General features: G+C 45.1%; 1 protein-coding gene across 1 annotated transcript in view; it reads right to left on the bottom strand.

Moving 5' to 3' along the window:
• Positions 1-3,688: 3,688 nt before the first annotated feature.
• Positions 3,689-11,696, bottom strand: part of LOC119955280 (caveolin-2-like) — an 11,896-nt gene continuing 3,888 nt past the window's right edge. The window contains exons 2-3 of the mRNA XM_038781353.1: positions 10,636-10,885; positions 3,689-6,066 (exon numbers count right to left, since the gene is read on the bottom strand). Coding sequence (XP_038637281.1) covers positions 5,922-6,066; positions 10,636-10,885 — 395 coding nt within the window. The 3' untranslated portion in view covers positions 3,689-5,921. The remainder of the gene's footprint in view (positions 6,067-10,635; positions 10,886-11,696) is intronic.

Genomic DNA, 11,696 nt, shown 5'->3' with positions numbered 1-11,696 from the left:
GCATTAGTAAATGTGCAGAGGAGATTCACCAGGATGTTGTCGGGGTTGGAGCGTTTCAGCTATGAAGAGAGGCTGGTAAAACTGGGATTATTGGTCTCCTTAGAGCACAGAAGATTCAGGAGGACTTAATCGTGGTGTCCAAAATTATGAAGGATATAGATAGGGGAGCTAGGAAGAAACTTTTTTTCCTCAGTTTAAGGGTCAATAACCAGGGGACATAGATTTTAGCTAAGGGACAGGAGAATTAGAGGGGATTTGGGGGAAATCTTTTTCACCCAGAGGCTGGTGGGAATCTGGAACTCACTGCCTGAAAGGGCGGTAGAGGTGGCTTTGAGGTGAATTTAGGTGCTGGCAGCACGGTGGCATAGTGGTTAGCACTGTTGCCTCACGGCGCCAAGGACCCGGGTTCGATCCCGGCCCCGGGTCACTGTCCGTGTGAAGTTTGCACATTCTCCCCGTGTCTGCGTGGGTTTTACCCCCACAACCCAAAGATGTGCAGGGTAGGTGGATTGGTCACGCTAAATTACCCCTGAATTGGAAAAAGGAATTGTGTACTCTAAATTTATAATAAAGAAAAATGCATTTTGATGAGCACCTGAAATGCCTTAGCATACAAGGCTATGGATCAAGTGCTGAAAAATGTGATTAGGATAGGTGCTTGATGGCTGGCACTGACACGATGGGCTGAAGGGCCCCTTTCTGTGCTGTTGAACTCTGTGATTCTGTCATCCTTGTGATTGGATCCCTTCTGGACCTCACCACTCGCATTTCTGCATACTCTTCCAGCTTTAAACCTGCTCCTTGCCCCAACTCTGGAATCTTGTACATACATTACTTTGTTGGAACTGACATCTTTCAGATAAGATGGTAAACCAAGGCCTTGTCCTCTCTCTCTCTCTCAGATGGAATTAAAAGACCCTGTAACATGATTCAATGAAAAGTAGGCAAACTCCCCTTGATGTCCTAGCCAAACATCACTCGGCAGATTAACCGGCCATTATCACTGTGTTTATAGGTACTTGCAGTCCATCCTGTTTTCTCCATTTTAACAGTGACTGTATGAAGTACTGAATTGCTTGTGAAGTGCCTTGGAATGCCCTGTGGTAATGAAAGCTGCTCTAAACACTCAGCTTCGGACTTTAGGAATAAAGTACGGAAACCAAGAAGTTATGCTAAATCTATATGAAACACCAATTTGAACCCAGGTGGAGTATTGTGCCAAATTCTGGGTACAACATTTCAGGAAATTTGTGAAGACTTTGGAAAGCATGCAAAGAGATTTACTAGAATGGTTGTTGAGGGATTGCAGTTATTTAGACTAGTCAGAGCAGCTGGAGATGATTTCCTTAGAGCAGAGAAGGCTAAGAAGAGATTTCATAGAGAGGTTTTAAATCATCAAGTGTTCAGATAGCATAAATGGAGAAGAATTAACGACCAGGGGCATAGATTTCAGCTCATTGATATAGAACTAGAGTTGATACGAAAAAAATCATTTTGACTCAATGAGTGGTTGAGATTTGGAGTAAGGTGATGGATACAGATTCAATCGTGGTCTTCAAGAGGGATAGGATAACCAATATATAGGATAACCCATACTCTACTCCCTGTAGACACACGACTGCGTGGCAAAATTTGGTTCCAACTCCATCTACAAGTTTGCTGACGATACGACCATAGTGGGCCGGATCTCAAATAACGATGAGTCAGAATACAGGAGGGAGATAACCTAGTGGAGAGGTGCAGCGACAACAATCTCTCCCTCAATGCCAGCAAAACTAAAGAGCTGGTCATTGACTTCAGGAAGAAAAGTACTGTACACACCCCTGTCAGCATCAAAGGGGCCGAGGTGGAGATGGTTAGCAGTTTCAAATTTCTAGGAGTGCACATCTCCAAAAATCTGTCCTGGTCTACCCACGTCGACGCTACCACCAAGAAAGCACAACAGCGCCTATACTTCCTCAGGAAACTAAGGAAATTTGGCGTGTCCACATTAACCCTTACCACTTTTTACAGATGCACCATAGAAAGCATCCTATCTGGCTGCATCACAGCCTGGTATGGCAACTGCTCAGCCCAGGACCACAAGAAACTTCAGAGTCGTGAACACCGCCCAGTCCATCACACGAACCTGCCTCCCATCCATTGACTCCATCTACACCTCCCGCTGCCTGGGGAAAGCGGGCAGCATAATCAAAGAACCCTCCCACCCTGCTTACTCACTCTTCCAACGGGCAGGAGGTACAGAAGTCTGAGAACACGCACAAACAGACTCAAAAACAACTTCTTCCCCACTGTCACCAGACTCCTAAATGACCCTCTTATGGACTGACCTCATTAACACTACATCCTGGGGCGGCATGGTGGCACAGTGGTTAGCATTGCTGCCTACGGCGCTGAGGACCCGGGTTCGAATCCCGGCCCTGGGTCACTGTCCGTGAGGAGTTTGCACATTCTCCCCATGTCTGCGTGGGTTTCACCCCCACAACCCAAAGATGTGCATGATAGGTGGATTGGCTACGCTAAATTGCCCCTTAATTGGAAAAAATAATTGGGTACTCTAAATTTATAAAAAAAAACACTACATCCTGTATGCTTCATCCAATGCCGATGCTTATGCAGTTACATTGTATACCTTGTGTTGCCCTATTATGTATTTCCTTTTATTCCCTTTTCTTCCCATGTACTTAATGATCTGTTAAGCTGCTCGCAGAAAAATACTTTTCACTGTACCTCGGTACACGTGACAATAAACAAATCCAATCCAATAGATGGAGAAAACAATTCCAGGTTTATGGAGGAATGGTACTAACGAGATTACTTTGCACAAGAACCAATGTAGACTCAATGTGTCAAAACGCTATCTTATTGGTTGTACTCGTCTATACGTCCTTTGCTTTCCTTTCTACATGTAATCTAGCTCAGATATCTATATGCTTCCAAGGTTTATTGGATAGTCAATTTAGCTTACCATGAAGCCTCATAAGGTCAAGAATCGAGATTACAATCGGCATTTATGTTACGTACTGGGATTACAATTGTTAATTTAATTAGGCTTTGAGATTATAGTTGGTGTTTAGGTTTGGGTATTGAGGTTATCAACAGAGCTTTAATTGTGCATTGAGGTTGCAGTCGGCATTTGAGGCAGTAGCTATTCATCAGAGTAGATCTTTAGACATGAAGACATATTAAACAGGATGCAGTATCTCAACCGTAAGTGGATTCTCTTTGCTGCAGTACTGTAAATTGCGTTCAAAGTCCAAGACTGCCAGACAGTACAGCAAGGCTGCATTTAAAGTTTGCATTCAGTGTGACTTCACCTGACTTTATGGTTCTGTCTGCGAGCTTCCTCTTGGTAGTTTGTGGTGAGCTTTCCATAGCCAAAGGGCATTGAATCAATTGTGGTACTTAAGTTGTTGCCCTGGCTGTGGTCAGTTAACTCAGCATCAAACAGAATCTGGTTTGTCTGACAAAACAATATAGAAAGTGCCTTTACCTGCACACCATGCAGAGAAATCGGAGCGGAAGTTCTTATTTAAAAAAGTAAACCTATTGCAACTGTATTCAATAATGGTACAGCCAACACGATAAACTGTCTCTAAATGTAATATTTTCTTACGTTCGTATCAAAATAGATTGTGGTTTCAAACTAATATTGGATTAAATCATGCAAGGTAAACAAATAGAAAAGTATGATGCCACTGAATTGTTTTAATTTATAACTTTGTCATGGTACCTTATAATAAATCTTACCTGGGGACAATCTGTGCACAGAACTCAGCCTTTTAAAACACAGGTGCCGCTATCCACTGATATACAAACATTACACAGCAGATTTATACAGAGTCCTTTATATAAGTGCAGTGCACAATCTTTTCAAGTGGTGTAAGATACGAGGAATAGATCATCAATGTTGCACCATAATTATGTGTAGTTACAATAGCACAACTTTGCTCGAAAGTTACAACATACAGCATTATAGTAAAGAAGCGTGTATACGTATTCTTATTTTGAATATTAATATCCACTTGATTTGGTAAAATTAAAGTTAAACCCAGTCATTTTAAGCAGAAAGAGATCAGATTATTTTGAATTTCAAAGTATTGGGTATTTAACCACAACAGTGATGACTTATAACATAAATTCATAAGAAATAGGGGCAGTTAGGCCATTCGGTCCCTGGAGCCTGCTTCACCATTCAACAGGATCATGGCTGCACTGATTGTGGCCTTAACTCCACTTTCCTGCCTGCAGTCCCTCATGATGCTCGACTCCCTTGCCAATCAAAAGCCTGGCTAACTGTGCCTTGAATATGTACAATGACCCAGCCCCCATTGCTCCCTCTGGAAGAGAATTGCAGACACTGACAACCCTCGGAGATGAAATTCATCCTCGCCTCCATCGTAAAAGTGAGACCTCTTATTTTGAAAACGTGCCCCCTAGTTCTTAATTCCCCTTCGAATTTACCCTGAATTTTATACTGTACTTTTATATTTTATTTTATGTTTGAATTTTATATTGTACTTTTCAAAAGAGTCACTTCCCATTCTTCTGAACTGCAATGAGTTCAGGCCCAAACTGCTCAACCTGATTTGCATTTAAATACCTCCTTAGCTTAGATAACGTGGCAATGCGCTTCACAGAGAAGGAGTAGGAAAGATGGATGGATTAGGGAATGGATGGCAAGATATGGAGAAGGACATGGAGGTAGCACAAGTGATTAGCACTGTGGCTTCACAGCGCCAGGGTCCCAGATCCGATTCCCCGCTGGGTCACTGCCTGTGCAGAGTCTGCACGTTCTCCCGTGTGTGTGTGGGTTTCCTCCGGGTGCGCCGGTTTCCTCCCACAGTCCAAAGGCGTGCAGGTTAGGTGGATTGGCCATGATAAATTGCCCTTAGTGACCAAAAAAGGTTAGGAGAGGTTACTGGGTTATGGGGATGGGGTGGAAGTGAGGGCTTAAGTGGGTCGGTGCAGACTCGATGGGCCGGATGGCTTCGTTCTGCACTGTATGTTCTATGTTCAGTGAGGAGCAGTGACTAAAAGCTTGGATTGTGAGAAGGATTTGAAAGGTAGACAAATGAGAGATTCTCCGGTCCCCTAGCCGTGCGTTTCTAGGCGGCGCGCTGTTCCCTGGGAGCGGGATTCTCTCTTCCTGCCGCTTGTCAATGGGATTTCTCATTGAATCCACCCTCCCTATGCCACCAGGAGATCCCATGGGCAGGGGTGCAGATGGAAGACACTAGGCTAGTGAAGAAGACATGATGGAATGTGCCAATGTAAAAATAACACAAGTCCCCAGTTGTACAAATTAAGTCTATAGGAGTTGGAGGTCATATTTTGAAAATGTACTCTGTACTAGAATATGTTTATAACTGAGTATTATTTATATCTTTTCACTGACACAACTGCACCCTCAGCCTAGTCACCGCTTATTGTTCTGCCCGATACAGGTGAAATTAATTCTGTTTCTCCAGTTTTGCCTTCTAACATTTTCAAATAACAGAATAATTACTGAAATGAATCAATTTCCTACCCTCAAAACCTATCAAAAAATTAGAGCTGTTTCTTGTTAAATGATTGGATTTTGCTTTAACCTCACAAGGATATCAGATTAAGAGGATATGAATATTTGTTGATACATAATACAAGATTAATTATTGCATGGCAATATCTTTGTAAAATATTCCTTAATTATTACCCGACACAGTGTGCATCCTGGCTTATAATAGAAAATATCAATTATAAGCTTGCATATTTCGAAATGAATTTTATGCGAAAGTGCGTATATACTTGAAAAAAGATACTTTCTGAAAGTGCATTTGGAATGAAAAGTATAAGAATAGATCATTGTTAGTCTTTTTTTGTAAGATCTGGAAATAAATCCTATTAGGTACTGGTCGTTCAACCATCTTCTTCTTGATGCTTTAAACTCGAGCAAAGCGGATGTTGGCAGCAGAGAAGCCCATACTCTGATACAGAGGAGAAATAAACGCGTCCATGAGAGTTTTCCAGATGATGCTAAATGTGGGCTGCATTATCATAAAGGTCTTCACAATGGGCATCAGAAACCTGAGTTAAAACATGGACTCAGTTACTCACAATCATCTTACTGATTCATAATGATACAAGTCAACAGGTGGGAAAACACAGTCTGTGCATTATAAATCCACTGATTCGGCAACAACTTCGGACTTCAAATCAATTCCCTACTCTCACTGGCATATGCCTGGAACTGATAGGGTGGGATTCGCCGTAGCCCGACACCAAAATAGTGTTTGGCAATTGGGCGGAGGATGGATTTTCTTGCTGAATTCGCTCCCTCCAAACTGGCGTCATCGTGATGCACGCCGTTTCAATGGCGTTGGCGCGTCATCGGCCGGCCCACCCACGATGCCTCCCCCCCGATGGGTCAAATTCTCGACGCCGTTGGGCACGTGTTCGGGAACCCGGCATGCCGGCTGCGGAGTGTGTCCAGCACCTCCAGCCTCGGCTGGGATCCATGCCGCTGGGCCGGGGGGCTCCTGCGAGGGCTAGGGGGACTGGTGGCAGGTGGCCAGGGGGTGGGCGGTGGGGTCACGAATGGCAGGTTGGGTCCGCGAATGGCCGGTGCCATGTTGTATGGCCTGGCCACGGCAGGTCGTCAGCCATGTGCATGCACGGCCTGGGACCCGGCCGTTCTTGGCGCGCGAGACAGGGGTATCTGTCGCCGCCGGTGCTAGCCCCTCACCAGTGCCTGAATCGATGAGAGTTTCATGTCGAATTTTTAGCCGTAAAAAACCACACATGCGCCGCTGAAACGGAAAATTCAGCCCAAAGATTTTGCAATTTTTATACTTATTTTCAGTCCCACTTGTTACTTGTGTATATACATATATAAAACCAGTTAAGAAGAAAAATGGAACAGTGAATATCCTATAAAATGAATCTGTCCAAGCTCATTTGACCTCTGGGCCTGTTGCTTTGTCCTCCCCCTTTAGTTTCTGTAAAATGGGCTCCTCCTACCTCATCATGCGTATTGTGGTGGAACCCCGCCCGAAACATTGAACTTTCTCTTTCAGAAACTGGAATATTTTGGGTTTTCTTTTAAAAATAAGTTAGTAAAATTTGGAAGCAATATCTAATAAATCCTTTTAATACAACATTGGTATTTCATCACCTTTGTTGCCAAAATATACAGGCCTTGCGTGAGGTTTTCCAATATATTTTCAGTCAGTAGTAACAAGCGCATTCTGGCTACCAATCAAATACGTAGCTTAAAGGGTCAAGGAACTCTGGGCTGAACTGAATGAGTTATGTGCACAGCAAGAGTATTTCCGAATCTCCAATTTTTTATGCCGACTATCATTCCCAAGCACAACTCTGCCCATAAAACTGGCCACATCCCAAGTTATAAACGCAAATTCTCTGCAACCGTGCTTTCTCAGAGGTTCTCTGAAAATTAGTCAAAATTTCAGAAGCTGCAGCAAATTAAGTCACTTTTCTGACATTTTCTGTTGCAACTCTTTCGAATCATAGAATCCTTGCAGTGTAGAAGGAGGCCATTCAGCCCATCGAGCCTGCACTGCTTTGAAAGACCACCCTACCTAGGCCCAATGCCCCACCATTTCCCTGTCCCCACCCAATCTCTGGGCACTTAGGGGCAATTTATCATGGCCAATCCACCGAGCCTGCGCATCTTTTGACTGTGGAAGGAAACCGGAGCACCCGGATGAAACCCAGACACGGGGAGAATGTGCAAACTCCACACAGTCACCCGAGACCCTGGAGCTATGAGGCAGCAGTGCTAAACACTGTGCCACTGTGCTGCCCGCTTTTGTTTTAGCCCTCATTAAGACGTGCTCTGTACCTTCTGTTTGCTTGAACACATTTATAAGGAATAAGTATAAGCCACACTAAGAATTTAAAGACTTCCCTAACTGCAGGTACCTCACCATTTGTGATGAGTTACACAAATTGTGCCACATGGAAACAGGTAATTCAGCCCAATTGGCCTATGCTGGTGTTTGAGCACGACACAAGCATCCTTCCACCATACTTTGTCTATTTAACTTCTAATCACTTCTCCCTCATATATTTATCCAGCTTCTGTTTAAAGGCATCTACGTTATTCAACTGGACTACTCCATGTAATAGCAAGTTCCAAATTCTAACCAATCTCTCAGTAAAGAAGCTTCTCCTGAATTCCATTTTGATTGATGAGTGACTATACAATACTCCCTGGATGATCCCTGGAATGAAGAACTTGTCGTAGGAGGAACGTTTGAGGACTCTGGATTTGTACCCGTTGGAGTTTAGAAGGATGAGAGGGGATCTTATTGAAACTTACAAGATACTGCGAGGCCTGGATAGAGTGGATGTGGAGGGGATGTTTCCACCTGTCGGAAAAACTAGAACCAGAGGACACCATCTCAGACTAAAGGGACGATCCTTTAAAACAGAGATGAGGAGGAATTTCTTCAGCCAGAGGGTGGCGAATCTGTGGAACTCTTTGCCACAGAAGGCTGCGGAGGCCAATTCACTGAGTGTCTTTAAGACAGAGATAGATAGGTTCATGATTAATAAGGAGATCAGGGGTTATGGGGGGAAGGCAGGAGAATGGGGATGAGAAAAATATCAGCCATGATTGAATGGCGGAGTAGACTCGATGGTCCGAGTGGCTTAATTCTGCTCCTCTGTCTTATGGTCTCAAGAGAAAGAGATTCCTCTATCCTTTTGCCCAGCCTTTTCCGTTCTCCCAGTGTTGGCCTCTGTTGCTTTCTTTCTGGATTTCCTGTTGGAATTCTATCCCGGATCCAAACTTCCTTCACATATTTTGCTCGGAAATATCCAAGCATTGGGACGGGCACAAGCTCTGTAGCCCCTTTGAGTCTGTTCCACTATTCAATTAGATCACACCTGATTTGCATCCTAACTCCATCTGCCTGCTGACGTGCATCAATCATGGTCGAATGAACTGTAACTTGAATTTTCATATTATCAGCCCAGAGGTTGCTGCCAGAATGATGTAGTTTAATGGTGTCACTGTTATTAATGTGTATTAATGTGGCGAGGAGGAAATACGTTACTGTTAGCCTCATGGAAATTACTTCTCTCCCTCAGCCCCCCTTTAATTGCCATGAAGTTTCTGTATTTGCACATTCAATGGCAATTAACCTTACCACAGCAAGTTAGGGTATCTTTTTTGAAGAATACCATTTGCATGGTTGCAGTGCAAATCAACCTCACCAGCACAGAAAAGGAACGATTTAAATTGTAGAGACTCACTCCTGCAGGTAGTAAATTGTTGGGGCGGTCTTGTGGCACAGTGGACAGTGTCCCACTGCATGAAGCCTGACAGCCAGAAACTCTGGGTTCAAGTCCCATTCCAGCAACTGATGGCCAAGGACGATGCCATCGTCACGGAGCCAAACAGGTAGTGCAGCAGTTTGCCAATCCAGTGGCAAGAGCAGTAGAGATTACTGGTCAGTCATGTGATGGAAATGGAACTGGGGCCTCTGCCATCGCTCTCCATCGCTCTGGACTGCAACATGCGTGTTTTAAAAAAATCATATTTTCCTTCCTTCATTTCAATCCTTGCTTTCTCTCAATCTAATCTTTTCCCTCTCTCCTCTTTCTGTATCTCATTTGACTGCAACACGGTAGCATAGTGGTTAGCACAATTGCTTCACAGCTCCAAAGTCCCAAGTTCGATTCCCGGCTTGGGTCACTGTCTGTGAGGAGTCTGCACGTTCTCCCAGTGTCTATGTGGGTTTCCTCCGGGTGCTCCAGTTTCCTCCCACATTCCAAAGATGTGCAGGTTAGGTGGAATGGCCATGATAAATTGTCCTTAGTGTCCAAAATTGCCCTTAGTGTTGGGTGGGGTTACTGGGTTATGGTGATAGGGTGGAGGTGTGGGCTTGGGTAGGGTACTCTTTCCAAGAGCTGGTGCAGACCCGAAGGGCCGAATGGCCTCCTTCTGCACTGTAAATTCTATGATTCTTCTTCTGCAGTTCTTTTGTTCGATTCTTCACTCTCACTGATTAAGGAGTTAGACTGGTCGTTCCTTCAGTTATCTGTTATAAGGCCACACGACATAGGAGCAGAATTAGGCCACTCGGCCCTTCGAGTCTGTTCCACCTTTCAATCATGGCTGATATTTTCTCATCCCCATTCTCCTGCCTGCTCCCTATAACCCCTGATCCCCTTATTGATCAAGAACCTATGCTACCAGCAACTTCCAGGGGAAACCAATTTTGAGCTGGAGGAGCGAAGAAGCCAAACTAACCAAGAGTGTGATGAGATGCTCCACTGTAGCAAACATCTCAGGGCCTTCCAGAGGCTCCGATTTGCCATTCGGGTTCACACCCATTTTTATATGCAGGCTATTAAATTGACAGGAAATTTTGAGATTGGGAGAATTGGTGTGGGAATAGCTTCCAGGTAGGAAGCTCAAGATCAGTATATTGCCAGTGTCACACAAAGCTGAATGCTTAGATTATGTTCGCAAACCGAGCCTCTTAGTAGCAGGAAATACATTTCTGTACAAGCATAAGAATTCATCTCGAAGATGAACTAGATGTTCTTTTTATCCATTGCAAATAAGTTGTAATTAGTTACCAGCTGCACAGCAGCTTGGATTTATGGAAAAGGCATGCTTACCAAATGTGGATATAAGTAATGATTGCAAATAAAATGCCAAAGACAAAGGCTAGGGGGATGGCGAGGACCAGAGTGAGAACTTTGTACAGCACCAATTTGATGCACTCGAACGAGACGTAGCTGCAGATCCAGATTGAGTCCAAACTCTGAGTGTCAGCAGGTTCTGCGATCACATCTTCGAAAGGAACCTGAGAGAGGGAGAGGTGTAGAGAGAGAGAGAGAAGGGGAGAGAGGTGTAGAGAGAGAGAGGTGTAGAGAGAGAGAGGGAGAGGTGTAGAGAGGGAGAGAGTTGTAGAGAGGGAAAGGGAGAAAGGTGCAGAGAGAAGGGGAGAGGTGTAGAGAGGGAGCGGGAGAGAGGTGTAGAGAGGGAACGGGAAAGAGGTGTAGAGAGAGGTGTATGGAGAGAGGGAGAGAGGTGTAGAGAGAGAGAGGGAAAGGTGTAGAGAGGGAGCGGGAGAGAGGTGCAGAGAGAGGTGTAGAGAGAGAGAGGGAGAGAGGTGTAGAGAGAGAGAGGGAAAGGTGTAGAGAGAGAGGTGCAGAGAGAGAGATAGGGAGAGAGGTGCAGAGAGGGAGAGAGGTGCAGAGAGAGGTGTAGCGAGAGAGAGGGAGAGAGGTGTAGAGAGAAAGGGAGAGAGGTGTAGAGAGGGAGAGGGGAGAGAGGTGCAGAGAGAGAAGGGGAGAGGTGTAGAGAGAGAGAGGTGCAGAGAGAGAGATAGGGAGAGAGGTGCAGAGAGGGAGAGAGGTGCAGAGGAGGGACATAGGTCAGCACAGGCAATGTGTCTGCACGCCGCCTTTTATAATGTGAAGAAACTTCAGCACAATGGCACCGTGCACAAATCCAACTCTTTAATCCCTTCCGCATTATCTCTGTTTTTAAGGGGGCGGGGGTCTGGATGACACTGATCTCACACAGAGACAGGGGGGGTCCCGGGGGAGAGTGTCCTGGATGCTGGATGTCCCAGTTTGGGGGGGGGGGGGGGGGATGACGGTGGGGGAGGGGATGACGGGGGGGATGACCGGTGGGGGGGGGGGGGGATGACCCGGGGGAATGTCCGGGGGGG

Source organism: Scyliorhinus canicula, chromosome 20, assembly GCF_902713615.1.
Source record: "Scyliorhinus canicula chromosome 20, sScyCan1.1, whole genome shotgun sequence".
NCBI lineage: Eukaryota > Metazoa > Chordata > Chondrichthyes > Carcharhiniformes > Scyliorhinidae > Scyliorhinus > Scyliorhinus canicula.
This window is presented reverse-complemented; position numbering and strand designations above follow the sequence as displayed.